At 39.6% G+C, this 26,250-nt stretch overlaps 1 protein-coding gene across 4 annotated transcripts in view; it reads left to right on the forward strand.

Annotated features, from left to right (window-relative positions):
* Window positions 1-26,250, forward strand: part of LOC146695635 (uncharacterized) — a 107,910-nt gene that overhangs the window by 15,051 nt on the left and 66,609 nt on the right. For 3 of the 4 annotated variants that reach the window (XM_085477951.1, XM_085477953.1, XM_085477954.1), the window contains 7 exons: window positions 5,065-5,109; window positions 7,696-7,740; window positions 17,238-17,291; window positions 19,074-19,109; window positions 22,846-22,875; window positions 22,981-23,007; window positions 23,484-23,537. In XM_085477951.1, the coding sequence (XP_085334077.1) occupies window positions 5,065-5,109; window positions 7,696-7,740; window positions 17,238-17,291; window positions 19,074-19,109; window positions 22,846-22,875; window positions 22,981-23,007; window positions 23,484-23,537 (291 nt within the window). The remainder of the gene's footprint in view (window positions 1-5,064; window positions 5,110-7,695; window positions 7,741-17,237; window positions 17,292-19,073; window positions 19,110-22,845; window positions 22,876-22,980; window positions 23,008-23,483; window positions 23,538-26,250) is intronic. The other variant, XM_085477952.1, reaches the window with a different exon arrangement.

Below are 26,250 nucleotides of genomic sequence, written 5' to 3' on the forward strand. Positions count from 1 at the left end.
AAACGATGTCCAAATAGCACTTTAGCACATATCTTTTATCTGTCTACAAATAAACCAACAATAATTTGAACATGCTTCTCACCCAGGGCCCTTCCTTTTTTATTGTTATTATTTTTCTGCAGGCCACATCATGCGCTCAGTTACTCATACTGTTAACACCTGAAATCTAATTTCAGGTTTTCAACAAATCAATACTTGGCAAGATTTGTTTACTGACTGAACAACAAAATTTATAACAAATCCTATTACTGGCTTGAACACTAAATCAATGGCGTTAAGCAAAGACATGATCAGGGGCCACACATTCATGACTAAGCCATCTCGTTCAATCAGTTAACACACCACCGGTATTAAAAGCAGAAGCTAAAAAGAACCCTGGTGATTTTTTGGTAGTTATATTAGACCAGCTGTTGCGACTGCTGATCAGATAAATGTGATTTTGCTGCCACATTGAATAGAAACTTATACATGAGCTAAACTAAGAGCTAGGCACACTTCATTTACATTTCTAATATAGTTCTATTTTCACCTTTTTTTCTTGATCTTTTTATTCACCTCTTCAATCACTTTTTATTCATGCTATGATGTAGTAAATTAGCTGCTCAAAGTGCAGAACACACAAAAACCATCCATCCAGCCACTCTCTTATGCTTATCTAATTCAGGGACGGGGGAGCTGGTGCCTTTGCCCGCTCCTGTAGGGTGAGTGCTGGGGTACACACTGACAGCTTTCTAGTGTGACACAGAGCTACAAAAATCATTTTCAATAAAAATATAATCTGCAATTCAAGTTGAATACTTGTTCATATGCAGATGACAATTGAAATCAATACTTCAGCTATAGCAGCATGAAACCATCTGTGTACTGACAGTAAGATACACACACTGGACACTTTATTAGGTATACCTGTTCATCCACTTAATGATGCAAAAATCTAATCAGCTGATGACATGGCAGCAACATGGCAGATCAGTGTATTTAGGTGTGCAGACATGGTCAACACAGCCTGTTGTTAGAACTTAATTATAAGAATGGGGAAGAAAGGTGGTTTAATTTACTTTGAATGTTGTTGATTTGAGAGATCTGGTCGGTAGTGCCAAACAGGCAGAACCTGCTCATCTGCTGGGATTTTAAATCCTGTAAACCCTTAAAAAATTATAGGATTTGTGAGGAATGGTCTGAAAAAGAGAAAATGTCAAGTATGCAGCTATTCTGTGGATCAAAATGCCTTGGTGATCTCACAAGTCAAAGGAGCATAGCCAGAGTGCTTTAAGCTGACCAGCCAGTGTGTGCAGAAGAGCATCTCTGAACTGTCTGAAGTTACGTTGAAGCAGATGGGCGACATCATCAGAAGACCACACTGGGGACCACTCAACTAAAAAAGAGAAAAACTGAGACTACAATTCACATGGGGTCACCCAGAATCAGAAAATAGAAGATATAAAAAATGTCACCTGGTCTAATAAGTTTCTGTTGCAACATTTGGAAAATTGTCAGAATTTGGAATAACTAACTTAAAGCATGGATCCATCCTGCCTTTTATCAATGGTTCAGGCTGGTGATGAATGGAGAATATTTTCTTGGTACATTTTCAGCCCCAGATAGGCATCATTTTTGCTGACCATATCCACAGTGTACCCATCTTCTGATGGCTGCTTCCAGCAGTATAATGTGCAATATCACAAAGCTTAGATTATCTCAAACTGGTTTCTTGAACATACCAATGAATTCTCTATACTCGAATGTACTTAAAGTGCCTCCACAGTCACCAGATGTCATTCCAATAGAGTACCTTTGAGATATGGTAAAGCAAGAGAGTCACATCATGGATGTGTAGCCAACAAATCTGCAACAACAGTGTGATGCCATCGTGTCAATATGGACAAAAATCTATGTTAAAGTTTTCCATTGTGCTGTTAGATTGATACTGTGAAGAATTAAGGCTTTTCTGAAGGCACAAGGGTCCAACCCAGTACTAACACTGGGTAGCTAATAAAGCTGCCAGTGAGCATATACTAATGTAGCTAATTTGGCGTTTTAATTAGTCCACAAACCACACATTGAAAGATGATCAATAGTTTTGGTCACCCAATTGTGAAACTGTAAGAGTTATGATTTTGATTTGTCAGGCTGATCTACATGTGATGTCAAACAGTGTAGGCTGTATTCTATTCACTGACAGTAGCTAACCTTTCTACACAAGTGGCAGTTTGTTCTTATAATATTAATTATGCTTTGATAGTCAGTCATTTATTTATTTATTTTATCTTATTTACACTGGCCTTGTTGTAGATTCATCTGTGTGGTATATTATGGTAGCATTTCACTTCTTCTACGTTATATTTAATTCTCATTGATCCCTGAGTTTCTAAGGCCAGTTTCTACCTGTTTCTCCCTGGTGGAGTGGACTTACAGGCGCTAGATGTTTAGAAGAGCTGAAGGTTTGCGTTGTCAGACCACATTCAGGATGCTTTCTGAGAATCATTTCTGTACAAACTCAAAATCCAATTTACAAAAATCTATTTTAAGTTAAGCCAACATTTAGAACTTCCATTTGTTATGAGATAGAGTAGGGTGTGTGTTTCAGTGTGCGATTTTTCACAAGCAATGGGGCAGTGTTTGTGCAGTCTGAGCCATCATAGTTCATTTTGCGCAGTGGAGGGCTTTGCCTGCTTCAAAGGTCCAGAATGATTTTCATTATGGAAACCTAAAGGAAGCAAGGGAGAAATGCAAGTGTTGAAGAGATGTAGCTACCAACTTACAAATCCTTGGCTCCAGAGCTTCAGTCTTAAGAGACATCATTACTTATGACTTGTGCATATCTGTAAAACTGCATAAATGTTCACCAAACTAATTTTTTAGGGGCTTTTAAAATGTAAAAGTACCTTTCCCTAAGCAATTTATTTTCTGCTTTTTTGTTACGTGCACAACGATACACCGCATACTGTTTAAGGGGGGGGGGGGGGGGACTGCTGCTTCGTGTGATGCCACCACACTCAATTAAATTATTATCTGCTCTTAAGTGTTAGACGGCTTATTATATTTCATCTCGCCAGCTGTTTTCCTATTATATTATTTGCTTGTTCCTATATATAACACTACAAAGTTGGTGCCATGAAAGTAAATTGTTTTGTGTATGGAGGTACAACATTTACACATCATGCCACTTGATGTAAAGACTTGCATACAGGATACCTTTGTGTTTCTGTCCTTTTAACACAAGCTTCTCCGTCCTGATTGTTGCCTCTGACAGGATTTTGTAAGGAATCTTTAGCTCCTCCATGATTACAGATAGGAATTTATGTTCAGATCATGGGAAAATGGACAAATTATGTAAGGAATTATACATTAGTATAATAAAAACTAGACCTATAGGTTTCTTAAACGCTTTGTTTAGTTTGGCAAGACCCACATGTTGCTGTCATATTGCTAGCCCAGTATTCATGGGACAGTTAAACAATGAGAAACTCTGATTTATATTACAATACATTTAACAAGGGGTAACAAAGTCATATAAAACTCTGTTATTGAGGTAATCTTATAAGACTTGAGAATCTCCTTCTGTATAAGATTAAAAATAGTCCGAGTATACTTACTAACAATTTAGATTGACTTTGTAGAGATTAATCAAAGACATCTGGGCAATTTAGAGCATTTAAACAACCAAAATGAGAAGTGCAGGCCAATCATCGTGACCTACACAGAGGGTTTCTTGGGAAAATGGGTGGGGATTACTTTTGCTGTGTTACTCTGACAGAAAGTACTATCCCGCATTACAGTGAGAGTTTGATGGAGGATTCTAATGCAGTGCAAAGGGATTAAACTGCTATGATTAATCCAGAATCCCTCAGGAAATTAAACAGATAAGTAGTGGGTTATAAGAATGCAGCTTACTTGAAAGGAAATCCATTTTCTATGGCCTTGCACATAAACCCTGGTATTACTAGATTTACAGCTCCTGCATGTACTTGCTCAAAAAATAAATAAATAAATAAAACAGAGGCGTAATGGCGAAATTAAAACTTCTTTCCCTTTTACAATACCCATAATTTGTTTTGCACCATTTACAATTCTCATGCCCTTATGGCTTGTGTTTTCAATTAGTACCCCCTAATTCAATTTATACCCATTCTACCTCTAAAGTGAGTTATAATAGGAATTTCACTCAAGATGGTTTATTATTTCACTAACACTTTGATTGGCTGTCAAAACCTTTCATTGCTCCTATTGTAATAATAAGTGTTGTACTATTATTAGCTTTTTAAAAGGTTCGTGTCAGTGGGTGAAAAGAAAACTTTAGTGGGTGAAGAATGAATGGCTGACAGCATTGTGAAATATACATACCACGGACAATGCATGAATGTCTCGCGTCTAATATGAATGCTTAACATGCTACAATTGTTCACATGACCAGTGAATTATCAAATGTTTTGTATTTTTAAAAGGTAGAGTGGACATGCTCAGAATAATGGATGCAATAATAAGGCTCATCGTTTATCCTCCAGCCTAGAAAGCAATTCATTTGTTAAGTTAGCAACATTTTCTTGTACTTTCCAAACAAACCTATTGAGAGCCAGCAAACAGGGCTCGTAATGAAGATGTCACAATGAATGGACATTATGCTTAATTAGATTCTTAGCTTGCAGCATGTTCTACATTTGCTTAATTTGCTAAATAACAGTCCAGCCTCTCCTCTCAGCAGCACTGCGGACAGTACCTCTTTCTTTTATCCTCTCTCCAGTCTGTCTTTACTGTCTATAAAAGTATATCCCTTAAGACACTTAAACTTCTCTTCCTTTTTTGCCCTGTCTTGTCTAACTTTCTAAAAATAATACAGTTATTAAAACAATATGATGACTCCTAATGGGGTTCAGATATGCACGTTCCAGTTGTTGAGAAACAGTATCCTGATCTGCAGCTGCTGAGGTCCTGTGTCAGCAAGAACTCTTGGAGCAGCTGTAGGAGCGAGATCGTTGTTGAAATGACAAGTGTTCATAAAGCTATTCACTAATGTGTGAACGAGAGACCTTTCACTAACAGGTCCCTGTGTTGTTCCTGTTGCAGGGGAACACAGGGGAGGCTGGGCCTACAGGAAACGGAGGACCCAAGGTAGGTCACTCGCTGAATGACTTGCAAAGCTAACACTCCTCAGTGTTGCTTTGCCCTCACACTTGTGACTAAGGCTTTGAGGAACGCGGGCTCTACGTTTTTTTTTTTTTAAAGATATGTTTTAGTTACAAATTGAGTTAGTGTTCCTGTATGGTATACAGATGCTTAAATAGCAGATGGCTCTTTTGATTAAGTGATTTATGGAATCTGTCAGTGCCCCTCTCTGAGATTATTTTCTAACATTATTGGGTTGATTTACTGGCCTGCTTGTGGTGACCTCATCAGAGCAACACAGAAAACAAAGCAATATCAAAATCGAATGAAATATAAAGGTGCCTGCTCAGTACGGCTACCGCTATCCAGTTCCAACCAAGTTCAGGTCCAACCAGCGGCATTTCTAGCTTGGTTGTGTGCCCCCACCGGACATAGTTGGCAGTTTTCCCGAGTGGGACGCCAGCGAGAGATCATGTCCTTGCCACTGCACTCGAAATCCCGGCTAGATGTTTGGGCTGTCTGTCCTGAGAAGATGTCTTGCATGCGTGAGCCTCAGTTGCACCTTCTTAATGAAGTCCTTCACTGTTGAGTGAAAAACAAGTGACTTGAATAACTTGATGCGCATTTGTGAAAACATGTAATTATGTACAGCCTCCCTGAGTAAAAATTAGGACTCAAGAGTGACAAGCAATTCACAGGAAACTTCAGAGGGCAAGAAAAATGCAGATATCTTTCATATGACATATCAGATTGACGCAGCACTTGTTTTGTTCTTTACTAGTCCAGTCTCGTTCCTGATAGTGTTGAGAAAATTACCGTATTTGCAATTTATTTCACTGCAGTTGCTATTTATTCCCTTGCATATTGCGTTGTGTGATATTGTCATCAGTTAGGTTGTTGACTATCAAATGTGGCATCTCAGATGCATGTGTTAATCTCCTCTGCTTTGGGAGGCCAGCCAACTACTTACAGTAATGCTGGTACAAGGGTGTTGTCTCTATATCTTACACTGAGAATACCTTGCAGTATATCATGGAGTGGAAAGAGGGGGTGTGGGATTTTGATTCTATTCTCAGAAAAACACAGCTAATGCATAACAAGACAAGAAAAACACACATATATCCACCAGATACTACATTGAATTTAGGGATCGATTTTACCGAAGATCGTTGTGGAAGCTGTTTATGCATCGTCAGTAAACAGGATTATTCCTGAATGTGGAATATGGCTTAATCCTGGATCTATATCCGTTAAGCTCACTGTGGGACGACTTATTTGCTCGGGAACCTTGATTTGTGAAATAAGGTATAGCACTTAATGGCACGGCTCTCTCCACTTGTACAGGAGCCAGCAAAAGCAATTTTGTTACACAACAGTGCACAAGAAAAGCACCAGCCGTAGCAGTAGTATTGATAAAGATGCTAATGCACAGTGCCATGTATTGAAGTGTTTTGTAGCTTTGCTCAGTTTTGCATCAATAAGGTTTCTTCCTGACCCAGACATATTTTACTGAAACCTGTGTGTGTGGACTATTGTTATACTCGCCTTTCATCCATCTGTGGGCATCCAGTATGTGCATATGCTCTATACATGCTGCGTGTTCGGAGATGTCTACAGATGGCTGTGGGCACTTTTAGCTAAGACACACAGATTTTCAGACTCTTTTGGTCGTCTTAATGTGAGAACAACAATTCCTGCAGCTGTTGGCATTATAAAAGTAATGATATGGTTGCCCTTGGACACTGTAATACTGCAGTTTGCTTGAGCTTTATGGGCCAGCTGAGGTCATTAAACTGTATAGGTTACACTTTCATAAGAGGTTCCAAGACAGCTCACACATTTCTGGCACAGTTCTCCGAAATCACTGGCTGGGCAGCCTGAGAAGAATCACTGATCAGAAAGATATTTGTGGAAATAAGCCCCTAACAGCTTTTTTACTGACTACAAATAATCCCACACATGTTATAGACTTTCCTGAAGCAGAAATGCTGCAGGGAGCTTAATAGCAAATGATACTGCATGTGACTCCTGGATGTGTGGTGTGTGTGGTCTTTCTTCTCCTTAATAAATTCTTGTGTGTTTTTCTGCTGCCATCGCCAAGATCCTTAACTTAGATTCTTAGAACTTCTTTGAAGTTCAGTATTTAACTTTATTCCTTTTTTTTGCCTGTTTGTATTCATGTGAGTGTATTAACATCCACACAATAACTCCAGAGCAGCACATGATAAATATCATACACCACCCAGTGCATCTGTACAGTGGTGTAATTAGTGTGGCGTCCCTTGGGGAAGGAGAGGGGTGGACCTTATACTTACATTTTTATAGGGATAAATGAAAGCACTATAACTCTTTAATGATTTAATTAAAAGTATTTGTGGACTAATGTGTTCCCTAGCTTATGCAATAAATGTCTCATCAGCCACTTATGAAACACTAAAAACTTTTAAAAGCTAACATATTTTTTGAGCCTCCATGTGTCTCCTTAACCCTACTTTAGCACCGCTGGGTGTCAGAGTGGGGAAAAAAAGATGAAAGCATAAACTTTTCAAGGGTCTTTTCTGCACCTTTTAACTTTCAGTCTTGTCATTGCAGGGGGAACTTGGATCAGAAGGGCAAAAGGGAATCGATGGAGAGAAAGTAAGTACCACTATCTTCAGCAGACATATATTCCATATCTAGCACATCAACCAGGTCTGGTTTCGTCAGGGAATCAATTCTTATAGGCTTTTCATTTTCTGTGTGATGACCTGGGGGTAGGAGCGCAGCAGAGTTTTTCTGTGTGGCTGTTTTCAGGTGCTTGTCATATCTGAAGCAGAGCAAGGAGTGCTCTAGCCGACATTGTCCTTCTGCAGTGAAATTAATTGATATGCTGCCATAGGCTTGACATACTAATGGACTAAACTCATTTCCCAAATTACTGTAAGCCCTTTCTGTGTCATTTTAGGTTACATTTTATTGCATGCTCTTAAATCTGGCTGCAGTGATTAGACTAATGTATGTAATATACACTCTGATAAGGCGCACTATTAAATGATAATTGTTTTGAATACATATCCATTCGAAAGAAACAACAACAGCACCACTTAGATCTTATTAAGCGTTTTTAGCCACAAGCAAATCTGTTTTCCTTCCTTTAAAGCATAAATTAAATGAAAGCGTGTTTTTTTTCCCTTTTTTTTCTCTCGCTTTGTTGTTTTTTGCTATACTGCTTTTGTTTGCTCACATAGCACAATCTCAGTAGATGTACTGAAAGCTGTGCACATGGTCAGTTTAAAGTAGCTTAATAAAGGGACTTCTTTTCATCACCATCTCCCACTTGAGTCAACAAACAGCTGCCACAGAAATCAGCCTCCCTGCAGGCTGCGGACCCGTGATCTGCCATATAACAGAGAGAGAAAGTGGATAAAAAAAAAAAAACGGATAAACATGAGTGTGCGCAGCCAAAAGAGTATTTACTGATTTAATCCAGTAGAATTACCTCCCTGTTTCTTGTAAGTTCTCAGACTGTCAGACACCGATGCGATGGTGCACGCTGCTCCTGATTTAAGGAGAAAAACACAGTGGTGTGTGGTTGGATGCCATACAGTAAACCTGAAAAAAAACCATCTACTGTTTATATTATTTCCTAAGAAATTTTTAAAGAAGTGGTTCAAATAGGAAGGATTGGCTTTGACGAGATAGTCTGTTTTGTCCCTTTTGGAACTGACATCGCTATCGGCTGTTTGAAAAGTGCAGTGAGCTGCTACATTGACAGGATTGGACCAAGGGTCTGCTGAGAGGCGATCCTGCTCCCCTCTGCTCGCTCTTTCTCTGGGTGGCAGGCGTCATTGTTAGTGGTGCTCAGTCATAAACTACTCTGCCACTAGTTTGGTGTGAGGATATATGTTTTCCTAGAGAAGTGACTTGTTTTGATCTTTGTGCATCCCTAGGCGCCGGGGCTTTCTTCGGTCATGCTCAAATGGCTTTTCATGCGTGTGCTGAAGGGATTTATTATACTGTGCCCTACTTCCTTGAGTGATTTGAAACAAAGAAAAAGTTGAGAAATTGAGGTCCTATTTGTGAAGCATTGCTTCTAGCAGGCGTGTTGGTCCAGCATCTCAGATGCCCATTATAGATAATAACGTATGGATCCTGGACGTGCTTAGCCTAGCTTAGCTTGAAGACAGCTGTTCTAGCTAAATCAAAAGTGAAAAAGAAGATACGAGTCTGACCTGCTGTATCTTGTTATCTGGCAAGCTTGCCGCTAGTACATCCAAGAGGCACCTGGGGTTTGCCTTTGAGCTGAGGTCCGTAAACATGTTTTGGACCCGTCTTTGTAGAAAATCACAGAAATGACACTGACATCTATCTTTTCATCTGATGCTGGGAGAGGAAAACAAGTCTATTTTCCCAAAATGTCAGCGCGTTCCTTAGAGAACAGCAAATTTCTGGAGTGTATAGAGAACTTATTCTGCAGTGGATACAGCTTTAAATCAAGCCAAATGCCTTGAGTATTTATTTTTAATTAAGTGATAACAGTTTTATTTACTAAATTGCTTTTTTTCTGCCCCACTTTACTTAAACTTACAAATTTGTGCTAGAAAGCTAGGATCTCGATTCCTTGCACAAGAAATTTTGGGGCACTGCTGTAGCCACATCCTTTAACATACTATATCATCACCCTTGAAACGACATTTCTTCCTCCTGCACCACCAGCTGACGAGCAGTTGTTTTAAGCTGAGATTTTTACCAATTCAATCGGCGTGCTCTGAAATGGCTACTAGCTCATCATCTGTAATTATTGCAGCATAGATAACAACAGAATAAGCTTTCAAACTTGGTGCTGAAGACAGCAGTGAGTGACACTGAACCAGAATAGCAATGCTGAGTGTCATTAAAGCAAGACAATAAGCTGGGAGACTCCAATGCTCTACATGACATGCAGTCATGCGATAATTTCTTCAAATACACACAAGTTTCAGCCATTCATCAACGTCAACACAATGGATTATGTTTCCAGTATGTATCCTTCTAGAAAGAGAATAAATTATGGTACGAATCAAGCTTTCATTATTTGTTTGTCCCTTTTTTCCCACAGCTATGCTTTCTCTGTGAGTCATTTGACTTCTTGATCTAACACTTGCATTCGATTTCGAATAATATGATGGCAGGACACTGTAGACAAATAGATGGGATTTAAACTAGCCCCATGTCTCATCCGTGTGCAGCGAGCATTACAGGATTAAAAACCAGTATCCCCAGTGTCAGGTGATAGGATGAAGGTGAGCCTCATCGACTAAATAAATCTGCAATAAAGCTGGGCCGTCTTTCCAGTTAATCACTTACAGAAATTAGTGCTAAGAGACTCGAAAGTCCTAAAATCGTCATTTGTAGCGAATAAACAGCCCCTAGCAGGAGAAATAAATACTGTCCTTAGTATTGTAATGTCACTTTAAATGAATATACTGTAATTATTGTTTCTGCTTATTTAGAAGGTAAGAAGCAGGGAGCACGGCAAACACACTCCCTGCTTAATAACAACAACGCAGAAAATGTTGTCTGTTTAATGTAAATAAATTAAAAGCTGTCTATGGTGCACAAATGTATTTGATGATTTCAGTTAACCTATTTACTCTGACCACTCCTGTGACTTCATCACCTGATCTGTCCTTTTACTGCAATTAGCTCATATCCCATTTTTAAAGCTGGTGTGTTATTTAAAGCTAGAGTAGACACCCGAGAAGCCGGAATTCTGTGTATGAGCATGTGCTCCGGTATCATTTTGCAGATACACCTCCTATGGGATGGGACGTGTTACTTTGTGGGTAATTCAAGTTACATTCGTGGAGACAGGATGTTCAGCTGAAGAGTGAAGTGTCATAGGAAAAAACAAGGGACTAGTCACACCGATGAAACATGATATCCCTTGTTCTAGATGATCTGTGACAGTGTAGTCTAATATCCTCGCACTACGAGCCATTGTTTGGGTTTCCTGGGTAAATTGTACTTATTCAGAAAGTGCAGAAGCTGTCAGTGCTACAGCCCGATGCCAGTGTGATTAGTCTTATATCAGAATGTACGGGGTAGTGCATTGCTGAGCAAAGGGAAAGTCACAAAAGGCATTTCCTTCTGTAACCTCCATGGCATTTGTACACCAGCACTCAAGATATCTATGTTACTTACAGATCCTGTTCCATGGAGCTTTAAAGGCCTGTCATTCGGTGTAACAGCATTTCCCCACCATAGCATTCAGAATACTTACTATAGTTTTTAATTTAGCCTTCACTCAATAAGGCCAAACCTTGTTTGTGATGATTAAGTTGTTTACAGTAGTTAGAACTTGCAATCATTCTCCTGCTTCTTAGACAAGGGCACCGACCTGCAGCTGCTCTAGTTGGTAAAAGGTAAAAGTAAACACAATTAGACCGCATTTGTTCATCCCTACTTCTCTGGCTCTGTTTATTTGCTTGCTTTAGTTGTCTTGTGCTGGGGAGTTGCCAGATTGTCTTGTCTCCGCTACCTGAGCGAAGAGACACAGTGGTGTGTGTAATTAGCAGGCAAGTGTACACAGCTCCCCACAGTGTTCTGACCTCGTGCTGCAGGAACAACTGCCACACAGTCAGCACCAACTTATTCCCAGCCCCTTCTGCCTCCTTTATCCTCCCCTGTAAATGCAACAAAGCCCCAAGCTTGCAACAGAAGCTAACAATATATCCGGCCCCTGTCTGCATCTCGCTCTTTGTCATCATGCACCTAAATTAAGCCTATGGGCTCACGACTGAGTCCATTAGATAGAGACAAAGCCTCTTAACCATGCTGTAGTGTAGCAGGAAGGATAATAAAAAAGAAATAAAAATGCACTTTTTTAGATGCTCTCTCTTCAGGTAGCATTTTAGCAATTTAGCAACGGTCAGCCGAGATTATTTTAAACAGCATTATTTCAGAACAATCGCTAAAGCACCGCTTCTTTAACGCCTACATTCATTGATTTGCATTTTGATTAATTGTTTGCTTTTGACTTAGTATCTTATCCATTCCTTGAAATAAATTAAGAACGGGCTTGTTCTTAGGAATCACTTTACATATTGTTGGAGATATTTCATGTAATTACTGTGTACATGAATGGCTCAAACTGCACATTGACTTATAATGAAAAAATATAGGTGTATGGATTCAAATGGTAGTATAGTGTATTTGTTTTTCCTTTTAACCACTTTTGTGCTGAATCTGATTTGACCATTTTTCTATTAACAAACGTATGTATTGTGTCTGACATTTAACTTACTCAGAGGGCATTCTGGGATAGCTTTACACCCTGACAACTGTGTAAAACTGGTAGGTTTCAAATGTACAGTGTTTGCAACAGTAACAACATCAACACCAAAAAAAAAAAAAAGATTTTGGCTGAATGGAAAAAGTGGTTCCATCTATTTTTATGAAAGAGATTATTTAAAATAGTTGGTCTGAACTTCTGATATCCTAAAGGAGATAGTGGAATTAAGTGAAACCTTTTTCTATTAACTCTTAATGGTTATCAAACCAGTGTGTTACAAAAATATTAGTACTGTTTCTAAAAAATCAAAAAGTAGCTTTACTACAACATAAAAATATGATATTATATATGTAGATTTTTTTTTTTGCATTTCTTTGTATTTCGTTTTCCTGTTTTGCTCAGCAATTTTCTTGTACATTTAACTGAGATCCTCCTTATTGGCACCAAATCCAAACTTTTGAAGGCGAACCATTTCTCACTCACCATCGATAACTCCACAGTTTTCCCTTCTCCTCAGGTTAAGAGCCTTGGTGTCATCCTAGACAGTTCACTTTCCTATAAATCTCACATCAATAATCTCACCCGTTCTGCCTACTTCCATCTACGTAACATTAACAGATTGCTTCCTTCTCTTTCCACCCAGTCTACGTCCATTCTTGTCCACAGCCTTGTTACCTCCCGTATTGACTACTGCAATTCTCTTCGTGGTCTCCCCCAAAAATCCCTCCATAAGCTTCAACTGGTTCAGAACTCTGCTGCTCGCATTATCACCAGAACCCCCTCCTACCAGCACATCACCCCTGTTCTTCAGGAACTTCACTGGCTCCCTGTGAAATTCCGGATAATATTCAAACTTCTTCTGCTCACCTTCAAGGCCATTCATAACCTCGCTCCTCCTTACCTTTCTGACCTGTTAACCACTACCTTCCTTCCGCCTCACCACCATGGGAAGCAGAGCTGTCAGCTGCTCTGCTCCCAGGCTGTGGAACTCTCTGCCCCCAGAAATAAGAAACATTGGTTCTCTCCCCCAGTTTAAATCCCAACTCAAAACTCATCTGTTCAAATCTGCATATCCACTGTGAATCCACTGTTTGTTAATTTTATCTTGTGCTTCTGTTTTATTGTTCTTATTCTGCCATTGTTTTACTAAGTGTTTTATCCTATTGTAAAGTGTCCTTGGGTGACTTGAAAGGCGCTCATAAATAAAATTTATTATTATTATTATTATTATTATTAAAGCACCAGGTGCTGATGCTATAGTTTGAAATCCACAAGGTCACATTATGGCTATTTAATACCAAAGCTTTAGTCAACAGGCTCAAAGTACAGTTCTGAATTGTACTTTGATTGTCTGCAGGGAAATGTAAAAACAAGAAAAAAGCTTATTAACTGGTAAATTTTTCCCCATCTTTTCATTTTTGTACATCTGTGAAAAATGCTTAACGAAAAATTTGCAAGGCTGCCAAAAACATCATCCAAAAAAATATGAAGGCTTACTTTTTAATTGCTCTGGTTGTTCTCCAGATGATGTGTAGGCCTGCAGTGCATATCTTATAAACCTTTATAGGTCAGAACAATTGCACAGATGTGCCAAGTTTTCGATCAAGCAAATTTATATTCTAAGCCAATGTGTCTTTTACTACAGTGTGTATTTTTAGTATTTGGAAGAATTAAGACATTCTAACTTTTTTCTGTAAAGCTACTTTGTTAAGTTTTTTAATTAAAATATTTACCAGAAGGAAACCTTTTTGTAGCTCGCAGATTGGCTATGGCAGTTGCAGAGCTTAGTTTGACTGTGTGATTGACTATAATTTAAAATAAGGTGGGAGAGTGACTTGTGGGCTGACTCAATTTTTGTTTGACCTGAATTTTTGACAAGAACATGTGGTGCCCCTGAAAAATAGCTCACCACTTTACAGAAGCTTATTACACTTGTATTATTCAGTTTGAATTATGGCAGTTCCCTGTCAGCTCTTTAGTAAACACATTGTTTTGTGTCTACAATTGGGGAAAAAAGTGCAGCAGAAGGCCACAGTTCCTATTAAAAGCCTTCAAATTTTCCCCTTTTATTGTAAAGAAATTCTCAAATCCTGAAAAGTTCAGAATGAATGAATCGTCTATTCATGTGAACAGCCTGACACGAATATAAGATTACAAAGAAATCCTGCTGTTTTATTAATACTGAATTAAAGAAATGCATCAGCATCACTCCCTGGTTTAATGATGTTATATATTTGAGAAATTGAAGTCAGACGACCCAAATGCAGGACTCATAGGCAGAAGCGGACCTCAAGTGGAAGGCAATTCTTTATTGCAGCTGGTGAAGTTAGAAACATAAATCTAAAACGGAGGCAAAACTGAGTTGAAAATCCCAAGAAATCTAGGAAGCTCAGCGGGGAGACAGACAGGCAACTACACAGTACGGCGTGACAAGGAAGAAGTGAAAGATACTGCTATTTATACAAGGATTACTGAGGGGACTGGAAACATCTGGGAAACAAGAAAAAGGTGACAGCAGTCAAGACAAAGACACCGGGGACAGAGTAAATCTAAACAAATGACACAAGAAACAAGTCACTATCAGGAATGCAAAACGAACAACATCATAACAGAACAAAATGCTGATAGCTAAAATGCTATACTAATACCAGAAAAATAGATTGTAAACTAGGAAAATGTTCAAAATTCTACAATTAGTGAACCCAGAACTAGCTGAGAATATAGACAAACCAATCTCAAAGAAAACCTAAATTACAAAACTTAAAACCCTGGAATTTTATTTTGTGTGGTGTGGCATGCCATGGGTAAGATCATTATGAAGCCTGTGAAACTGATGATTATTTAGACTTCTGACTGACATGCTACATCATTATATGACGTAACATGCAATCCATTGCTATCTTGTGTCAGTGTAGTGGAAAGCTTTGGATCCTTCATTTCCATTCAAAATGAAAAAGTCGAACAAATAGTCTGTGACACTGTCATAAAAGATGCCAATATATGGGTCTTATTCAATTTAAATGTACAAATGTATTGGAAATGGCAGGAGTAAGTAATATGTTTCTATAACTTTGTGAGTGAGGGTTGAGTCTGAGTCTGAAGGTTAGGAGCAATCCTCTATGGGAATGAAGAGGAGGGCGATAACATTTTGTTAGAGAGCTTGCTAATGATCTTTTAATAGTGGCTTACAGGAATGAGCAGCGTGGGATTGACAAAACAGTCTCAGTCAATCTTCAACTTCAGACAACTGAATAGAAAATTGCCCGTAGCTATAATGTCCTGCGCTCATATAGATTTAAGCTGTATGGAGGAGTGATAACAAATGGCTGATAATTAGAATGAAGCACAGCTATACTAAAATATCTTTTGTTAGCTTACTGTTTCAGAGCCATGCAAACCGCAGCTCTAACATCTACTAACAACATTTGTCAGTGAGAAACCTGTAATGATTTCTAAATCGTCTTCTTTTGATAACAAACCCAGATTTAAACCTCAAAAACAAAAATGACCTCAACAAGAAGTTGTCAAATTGCAAATATTGTGTCGTGATGTGATGTTAGATATGTGCGTAAAATTTCCCAGTAACCCAAAAACACAGAGCTGTGAAAAGCAGCAATACCTGCCTAATGGTTCCTTTTCTAAAATAGCTGTTACAGATCACAATAACAAGAAAACATGTTTATATTACAAAAGGCGTTTCATTGTAATAAGTCCTCTCATATCGACAGAATCTGCAGTTGTTTTCATCCTCGTTATCAAATGAGCCTTGCGCTCCGATGCTCTTTAATTTCTGCCACAGCTCTGGTAATATTGAAGAGGGGAATTTGCTTCTGGATTCCCTTGTGTCAGATTGCCCCAGCAAAGCGGTTAGGCTGTTGATTTAAAGAAAGAACCGAGCTCACACATGTGCAACTATGAGACAGCTGTTCTATTATTGACAGTGCATGTGGGCTGAGGGACCACATAAATTGATGCAGTCTGATAAAATCACGTCGTTGTCATTTCACTGTTGGTGCAATTTAAAGCGAGGCTTCACTGTAGCTGTCGTTATCTTACAGAAAATAACTTTCCACCACTGTTAGCAAGGCGTCTACTTTCTGAATGGTGTGGCTGAAGACAAGGCTTGCAGGGAACAGGCAATGAATTTGTCTCTGGTAGCAAGACTTAATGTGATAAGGGTAGGTAATCATCCTCTCCAGATATATAATTCACTATTAATAGCCTATCTGACTCTAAATTTAACCATGACAAATTATTGTATTTCTGAGTCATTTTACAGCCCGCTCACGCTCCCCATCTTCCCTGCTCCCCCCTAACCTATTTCAAAGAGTTGGTGCTACTGGCCCAAATGTGTCACACCTAACAAGGCTCGCTGCAAATTTAGCCTGTCAATATGTGTCAAGCCTCATTCATCAGCTATCACTCTTCATCTGAGCCGTCCTCGTACTTTCACAGTTCACCACCGAAAGGTTTGACTTTGCCCCGAGCTTGCATTGGTTCAATCCCACCCCCAGGTTCTTTGCTTTGAGGTTTAAAAGCAATGACAGTCACTGTCCTTGCTAAATGTAAGTGCAACAAGGGAACACAGAGGGAAGGAGCTGGGGGGGTAGAGACAGTGTAACCAGCTAATCATGAGCGTCTCCCCATAATTCAGCTACATTGAGTGTCCTGTGACTGACATCACCTGCTCTTTTCTCATTGACCAGTTGTGACAGGCATGAGAATCTCACATCTGCATGGTAGATTTGTTTTCTGAGTGTCAACATACTGACATACAGTAACACATCCGGGGTATTTTTCATTACTTTTTTTTTTTAAATTCCATAATTCTCATTAAAAGGAGAAATGAAGAAAAGATGTGTTGTATATTTTTTGTCCCCAGGGTTTGAAAGGTGACTCAGGGCCAGTTGGTCCAGTTGGTCCCAAAGGAACCAAAGTGAGTGAGTCTGCTGTACATGCTGGGCTGGAAAACATTAGAACAATAATCTTTTTCGTAGTTTGCTTTTCTGTCATCAGGGAATCTGCTTTACTTTCATGAGCTGCAGTCTCGATAATGTGGCTGTCCATCTGTTTGAAGTGCTGCTGTGAATTGCTACTCCAAACATGGCAAACTAAAGGATATTGTTATGGCTTTCATAACTTAGCAAGACCTTATTGATGGCCGTATAGAGTAGCTTTTATCCTGGCAGAGGGAAAATGGTCCACTCTCTCTATTTGTGGAGTATTTATATATTCAAAGTGATATATTTTTGTAATGGGCATGCCCAACAAATCCCTTTATCTTTCCCTTTCTAAACAGGTCTTTTCTGATACTGAAGCTTAGAGATGAAATGGGAAATGCATACCATTGCCTGCAGTTTGCTGGACTACTCATAGGAATAGTATTTGACATTAGGTTTTTAATTCTAGGAATACAATAGTTGCATAGGTATGCCCTGCACAGGTGGCTGTAGCTGGTTCCATAAGTCTGGGGTTTAAGACAAGAGTTTGATGCAAAACCTTGTTCTCATCAGTGACATGAATTAGATTAACTCTTGTAGTGATGTGGAAAATATTGGTCTTTTTAAACTTTTATTTTCATGCCACAGTGGGATTATTTCCCATATATGAGTTGGAATGTTTTTCCTATAATTAGTTGCCATATCTCTTGCTCTTTTATTTTTCTTCCCTTATTAGGGCTTTTTCCCCCTTTTTTCTCTCTCTCTTTGCTGTTGTTGTTGTTGCCTTTTGGTAGAACTCACCGCATAATTGTAGGTGCAATGCACTGTCTGCCAGCCTTGAAGTTATAATGAGGTCTGTGTGTTTCTGTGAAGACAACAGAGAATCACAGCGTATTTTATCCTGTTTTCCGGATGGGAGGGTGAGAGAGGGGGTGGAGAGAGCGTTTGTTTGTATGGAAGCTGACAGACAGAGGCAGATTTGGAAGCATAAAGTAATGAGTCCCCTGAATATCCCATAGCAGGCATATTTTAGCTGTGACATTCATTTAGACAACAAAATGGATATGAACTACAAACACCTTCTTCTTCTTCTTTTTTTTCCCCTTTCATGCACATCTGATAAAAGAATATTGGCAGCAGTAAAGTCATCTATTTCTCAGCTCAGTGCTTTATAAATGTTGGGACTGCTGTTAAGAGGGGGTAGGATGGCAGTAATAGTGAACAGTGATCTACAAGTTTTATCTTAAAAGACAAAAAAAACAAGACAGTCAGCAAAAAGGATGTGAGCTCATTGCTTACATTACATTATGTTGGCATCAAAAGGCGTTTTCTCCTTCCTTATATGACTTTTTGTGACCGCCTGTATGTAACAGTCAGCGAACAGTGTTATCATGCCTCCCCCTTGTTAATGCTGCAAAGCTCTCTCATGATGTAGTGTGCCTGCATTTGTTTTAAAGCCTGTCACATTTAATGGCCCACCTGCCAATGTGAAAGTCATCAGACATGCTTCATGTAAGGACATAGTGTAAATACCAGGTAATAGCCTTCTACCGTACATAGTGCTTATATTTGAATATACCTGCTATGAAATGTCATCTTACATGAGCTGACCTTCAGGGTTTTTTCTCACAAACATGATAGATGGCCTTTAGGTTTAATGATTATCAGTCAATAAAAGATTTTATAAATTTAGCTGAGTATGATAAAGAGTTAATGCTGCGCATTTTATTTATTTATTTATTTATTTATTTATTTTTAATTATTGTCTTCTCTTACAGGGTGATACGGGTCTGCCTGGAACTCCAGGGCTGCCTGTAAGTTCACACTTCTTCATTTACATCTCATTATGCCATCTGTGTATGTGTGTGTGTGTTCAAATAAAGTGGTGATGTTAAAATGTACTTATGAGGGTATGAAATGAGATGCATGAAATGGCAAAACTGAGCTTTGTAAATACCACAGCCTTTTGGCAGGCTCTACACATAGTGTTAAAACATCTGGCCCACAGAGATGGAAAGTGGGGCACTCCGGTGAACGCTCTCTGTGTCACATTACCGTCGCCTGGGAATGGGTCAAACGAGGAGCAGATAGATAGGGCTCAGTGGGCGGTTTCACTGGAGCCAAAAAGGATAGGCATGAGCAGCCAGGCAGAGAAGAATGGAGCTCCAAGCCTCGGGCTGGGTGTGGAGTTTGACAGGTAGTCACTGGCTGTATCCTACACGGGTGAGACAAGCACTTACTGGAATGGTATCTGTCCCTGCAGACTTTGTGCATTTACAGACACCCGTGAGAAATGACACCGGGATTTACGTCTTGTATATTTCTCTTGTTTGGCAATATCTAGCAGAAAGAAAACATAAAATCAGACACAAGTTCCACTTCACAACCAAACAGAAGCCGTAGCAGACCACATATACATTAAGTGTATTTACTTGTCTAGTCACCTACAGTACGAACAAGTAGCCCCATAATTTGTTGGACAATAACACAGTTTTTGTAGTTTTGCCTCTGCACACCACCACAGTAGATTTTAAATCAGACAGTCACGATGTGATTAGAAACCTTGAACATCACCAAATGCCATATTTCTTCCACTGAGAAGCTCCAGTAGGCCTTTACTGCCTTCAGTTTTGTCTTCAGTATCCGAAAAGCATGATCTATATGGAGCTCAGACTTGGCCAGTGAAGAATATCCAGTGTCTTTGCCTTGAGAAACTCTTGGGTTGCTTTTGCAGTGTGGATCATTACACATTTGCACTGTGAAGTTCTGCTTGATCAGGATTTTTTTTCAATGTTTGGCTGAATCTGAGCAGAGAGTATATCCCCGTACACTTCACAGTTTATCCCGCTACATCTATCAGCAGTCACATCATCTTTAAACACTAGTGATCCGGTTCCACTGGCAGTCATGCAGCACATGCCCATGCCATAACAGTGTCTCCATCAATCTTGACAGAGTGTTTCTCTCCTTCTTCATAGCTTTCTTCTTTCCATTATTCTGGATCCATAAATCCAAATATTTGTTTATTTTTGGTAGAACTGTGCACACTTTTGTAGATTTTTTCTAGCAAAGTCTAATCTGATATTCCCATTCTTGATAGCAACATTGCTATCAAGAACAACAGGGGACAAAACAAGTGGTTTTGTCCCCTGTTGTAGACTTGAGAGGGTTAGTGGGATTTGGCAGATTGGATGTGGTGGTGCAAGACAGGGAAAAGAATCACTTAGAAATCAGTCCCATAATAATTTTTCTTGTCCAAGCTCACCTGTGCTGGTACTCCGATATTCACTCAATACAGATTCACTCAGTATTCAGTGAGTTAAACTAATCAGCTTGAGTAACACAAAGACCTGCTTCAATTTGTTTTGCAAGCAATTTCACAAAAACATAATTCTGCAGCATGTCACATTGGGATTGAATATCTGATTTAAGAACTGAAGTGAATGCAGACGTTACATGCAAGATTTAAATTTCCAGTTCATAAAATTCAACTTGCTGAGCAGTGCTTACCTTTGAGAATAATCTCTCATCTTCGTCTCATCTTTCAGTCTCCGAGTGCCACGCATGAACTTTCTCTCCCTAAGACATACAGGAGCTGTACATTTTTCCTAGCAGACACGTTTTGTGACAAACTGTGCAGATGCAGTGTGTTTGCTTTGTGATATTTGTTGAGCTCTTGCCTACCACTTACAGAAAAATGTTAATGAGTTTATGCTGGCTCCTCTTGTGTAACACTAGATAGATGATGAGTACTGCAATTGAAACTTGATTTACATCTGCACCATGAATCATCTCTGGGATGAAAAGGAGAATATAAAGAATGTATTGAAGGTGTAAGCAGGCCGTGGGATGTCATTATTTTCTTATTACTGAGCATATTACTGAGTATCTCCACACCTTCGCCGAAAGCAAGGCAAGGCTGCTGCACACAAAAAAATTAACTGATTTTAAGGGTAATATGCATTAACCTGCCGATCAAATTTAATTGCTCATTAACCGAAGGTATTGGATTGCCATTCCAAATTGCTCCGGCCCTCTCTGACCCCCTGTCCTACCGCCTTGAGGTTGTTTTTAACTTGGCTAGATGCTGTGAAGTTTTTTTCCTTAACCAAGTAAACATTCTGCAATTGTGCGCTTTAGTTGTCTTCTGTAGTCTTTCAGGTCTTTTCTTGTTGGTGAGCTGGTCAGTGCATTCAGTCTTCTTAACAATGCACCAGACTGTTGATTTGGCCGCCCTTAAAGTTTTTGCTGGATTGCTTATAGGTTTATTTTGGGTTTTTTTCCTGCTAATGGTGAAAGTTCTGCTTTGTCATGGGAGCAAAAATAGCTTTAATTCCTAAACAGTTTAAAAAAAAACCCAAAAACCCTTGAATTAAGGCTGAAAGTCTGTCCCTCAATCACATACTGCTTATTTGATTTCAAATGCACTGCAGAGGTGTGCAGAGGCATGTCTACAACAAGAAAAAAATAATGCGTCTTTGTCCAAAAACTTACAGATCTAACTGCATTGTGACTGTGTGGGCACAGTGTGTAGGCTCAATTCGTTATTGCAAGGGAGTTGATTGCTGATACAGAGTAAAAGTATACTGCGGGTGGTTAGCTAATTATGTGCATATCATGAGGGGATCAGCCTGCCAGTTTTAATCAGCACTGGTCTGTTACAAAAACTGTCCCACTGCTTCTGGCCTGCCCCTTTTATGTCACCAAAGTGCTTACAATGCCCACAGAACACTGCCACCATTCATTAGCTATTCTCTAATGCTAATTTCCCATTTGTAAGGACAAGCAATGCAACAGTCTTTCTCCGACAGGCAAACAGGATTTTAGCAAACTTTCTAACATCATGCCAGTAAATTGGTCCACGAGCGTGAGCAGAAAACGTTGGGAGGAATTTTTTAGTGCAGATGTGCTGCCAGTGGATTTGCATTGTACTGCTTGTTAGCCATTGTCAAGATTCTGTGCTAACAATCCCAAGCAAAGACCACTGTACCATTGTACATGAATAATTGATTTATTAGCAAAACAACTGCAGGGGACTGAGTCATGTTTTGTTGAGAGTGTCACAGGTCAGAGCTGGCTTTCTTTTTATGGACACAGCTGCAAAAGTCTGAGAGTTGTCAGCCTCCTCGTTAGCTTTTTTTTCCCCTTTTGTTACTTTGGATGAGGCGTCTGACTGACTTGAAAGACGTGCGTCATGAATGTCCATCTGTGCAGCTGTCTCTGTGAAGAAAATCAGCAGTCTTTGACTTGTGGATGCCAATTGAAAGACGACACCAATTATTTGGGTTGTATTTGAAAGCGGAGATGTGGTGCATGGCGTTGTTTTGGTTCTGAGACGACTCCATTTGGCCTTTCTTGACAGTGAACAGCAGGGTGTCAGGAGAGTTGTAGCAGTCATGCCCTCATTTCTCTTCAGGTTATTCTGGTCAAGGATAATTATGTCATGAACAATTGTGTGGCATGTATTTTTATCCCCTAATGTGTGAATCATGTTGCATTTTCAAACTGACTGAAGTGCTTTTTTTTAAATACAATTTATTTTAATCACAGGCTGAGAAAGAATGTCTGAAAGGAGATCAGGTACATTGACTTTACTTAATTGTATTTTCTCTGAGGCATCCTGTACTATTGTGTTTTTACTTGCATTTTTTTGTAAGCATAAATGTCACAATTTGCTGTTTTCAGGGTCTCCAAGGTGAAAAAGGAGAGAAGGTAACAAATATTGTTCTTGAATTTGCTGCTGCAGAAGGTGCACATACCATGTTTTCAGTAAAGTACAGCTATTTGGTTTAGCAGCCAATTACCGAAGCACCATATGCATGCCCTTGCACAAGACAGTGCTCAGCAGATACCTTGATTAACTTGCTAATAGTTTCTTATCAAGATACTTTGTAGAGTAATGGAATGAATATCTGATCAAGTGAGGCTGCAAATTACCCGTTCAAGAGACACTACTCATGTAAAAGCCATTCAGAAGTGAGAATGAAAGCTACAGCACTATCTAGTGTCTTCTATCCTTCATGAAGTTCTAACTAAGCTAATGCTGTATTTCCTATCACTGTAAATAAACCCACTAACCCTCTATAAACCCACTAGCAATCCACTGGTCTGTTGAGAACAGACCAGTTCTAGTACCGTTCTGCTTTGCCAATTGTAGTAGCCTTTTCACATAGATGTCTTTTCCCTAGGGATCGGCTGGAGTGCCTGGTCATCCAGGGGAACCGGGGAAAGAGGGCAAAAGGGTGAGTAAACAGAGACAGATCGCCAGTTGTGTGGCCTGGCTTGTGGTTGTACTCACGGAGAGGACCTGGCCTGGGGAGAGGCCAGGCAGCAGCTGAACGGCTGTTGTTGTTTTAGAGGAGGCAAAGATGATCTGTGGCAAGGGGATTGCAATGGGCCTGCAAAAGGAGATGGGTTGGTGTGTGCTAGCTGTATGACAATTAATGAATGGGCTCACTGGTCAAGGGGTCACACACACACACATACACACTCATAATATCACTGACAGAACACATGGTTCAGTCCCATTGGGTGACAGTATTTGGTTTCTTAAAAAAGCCAGCTTGATTTGAGACAGACACAGCATCCATTACTGAATCAACTGAAATGTTATATATTTATTTGTCAGCTCTTATTCTGTGGTTAGAAATATAAGTGTCAGGATTTTGCTGGCAAAAATGTGCACTTAATACAATTTTTATTCAAATACCTTTTTTTTTTCAAAGCCTTTTTAACACAAAATTTCAGTCTCCGTGGGAGCATATGGTGATTTCCAGTTGATTATACTTTAATTGTTTTGGAGCATTGTTAATTCATGCATGAAGTTCTGATATTAATAATAGATAAACATAAAACACTGTGGTTAGAAGCTTGAACAAGAGCAAGAATGTTATTTTTCCTTGCCGTCACAGCTGAAAGGCAGCTCTCGCGCACAGGTGGAGAGAATGTCCTTCTGCGTGTGCCGTTATTGACTCGCCTGTGATAAAAAAATAGCTGCTTCATGCCACTCGGTGTTGGTGTTTGTTTTACAGAGAATGGTCATAAAACAGCAGGAAAACATTTGGCTCACTGCAGCAAAACATAAAATATATAGGAGGTTCAGCTGTAGAGCACTCATAAGTAGGTCAGGGAAATGTTCTTTTCAGATTAAGGCGAACCCAAGATGATGCACAATACTCGTGACATCTAGAGACGAGCATCTCAAAAATTCCACCCTTCTGTGTGTTAATGCATTCCAACTCAAAACTTCTTCCAATACCATTATAAATTTATGACCTATCATCGACCATGTTATTTCTCAATGGCTCATTTCCCATAATGCATAAAGTATCCGACTCTATTGTGAGGGAGAGAAGTCACGGTCAACGAAAGCGATCTCAGTGAGTGCAGATGTTTTTTTTTTTGTTGTTGCCGTTTTTTATGCTTTTGCTTCCTCGGCCTCATTAGTCATTGTGTTATTTTATACCTAGACTGACTTAAGTAGTGGCTCAGCGTCAAAGGGACCGAGCATCAGAGACATCAATTATGGTGTGTGCTTTTCTTCTGGAATACAGTTTCATTCAATCATAATTGGGTTAGAAGAAAAAGGGGTGTCTCTCTCCGTGTTTGATGTTGTGGCTTCTTCGCTTCCTATATCCCTATCTTCTATATCCCCATAATATTTTTTTGCACTTGCTATTTCTTTGAAGATTTTACAGGTAAAACTGCCATAGGGCTTTAAACAGGCGATCACAGACTCTCTGGTGTTGTTGTTGCTGAAGATACCGTCCTGAACTACTGTCTTTGATGGCTGGCTGACTTCATGAGAACTGTTAACACGCTAAGGTTTCTGCCTATTCTTAGCTTGAGGAGTCACACGGAATCCAAGTTGTTGACCAACTTGTGCTTCTGCAGTTTGACGTTCCTATTTTAGGAAGCTGGGCATGGATCATCATCAGGGGCCAGCTAGTGGCCTACTGATACAGCCGGAGACTCTCGTCTAATTAGCAACTCTCATCCACGCAGGCAACTTTTGGTTTTGTGAGAGCCGTAGCTGCTGTACGACTTATGCAGAATATCGTGATGTAGACTGACCGCCCCGCAACCTTCATAGAATAGCCAGGAGTGGAAAGCTTTCACAAAGCCTTAGATTCAAGCCAGACCATCTCTCAAACTGTCTGCTTCAATTTGTTGTTGAAAAAAAATACAACCACTCTAAGCCATCTAGCTTTACTTGAAGGAGATGTGGAGGGCATTGTGGTGGTGGAGAAGAGGAAGGATGCCGTTTGCGTTGCTCCTTCTCCAAAGCTTAAAGCAACATATGCAAGAACTGACATCAGTCACCCAGACCCCTGTGATCCTAACTCTTTATTTCACCTTATTAACATGATAGAGAGCTATTTAAGTTTGTCAGGATGGAGGTATGAGCCAGTCCAACCATGTCTAGGAGTTTATGGGAATGTAGTGCCCCTACATTAGACATCACCATTAATGGTAATGTGAATGACTTGGTTCTATCTATTATGAATGGAATTGACACAGAATAGCAGGCAAAGAGTAGGACTTTGGGATTCAGTGGTACATTACAGCCGATCAAAACGAAGATAGGGAGCACCTGTAAAAGGGATATGTCCCCCCGCTGACTATTGCCTGCTAAAATATTCATCACACTCTGTAATGATGTGCTAAGCGCTGTGTTGTCACTATAGGCTGGCTCTGCCCTACAGAAGTTGAGGAGGTGAAAGACATGCATGCAGAAAGGAACCAGAGGGGGAACATCTTTGTGTGCAGGTCGGAGATAAGTCTGCTTCACGTGACTGTATAATAAAGTTTTAAATGCATAAAACAGTGATGATTTTAAATTAGGAAGAATTGTAAAAGTAACAAACGGCATCATTTCATCTGCTCAAAATAGATCTGAAAACCCACATTTGGTCAGTGCACATTTATCCTTAACATCAACACATATAGAAGCAC

The sequence above is a fragment of the Copadichromis virginalis genome, linkage group LG13 (genome assembly GCF_057382275.1).
Source record: "Copadichromis virginalis isolate Kocher_CV1m ecotype Utaka linkage group LG13, C_Virginalis_male_GT1.1, whole genome shotgun sequence".
NCBI lineage: Eukaryota > Metazoa > Chordata > Actinopteri > Cichliformes > Cichlidae > Copadichromis > Copadichromis virginalis.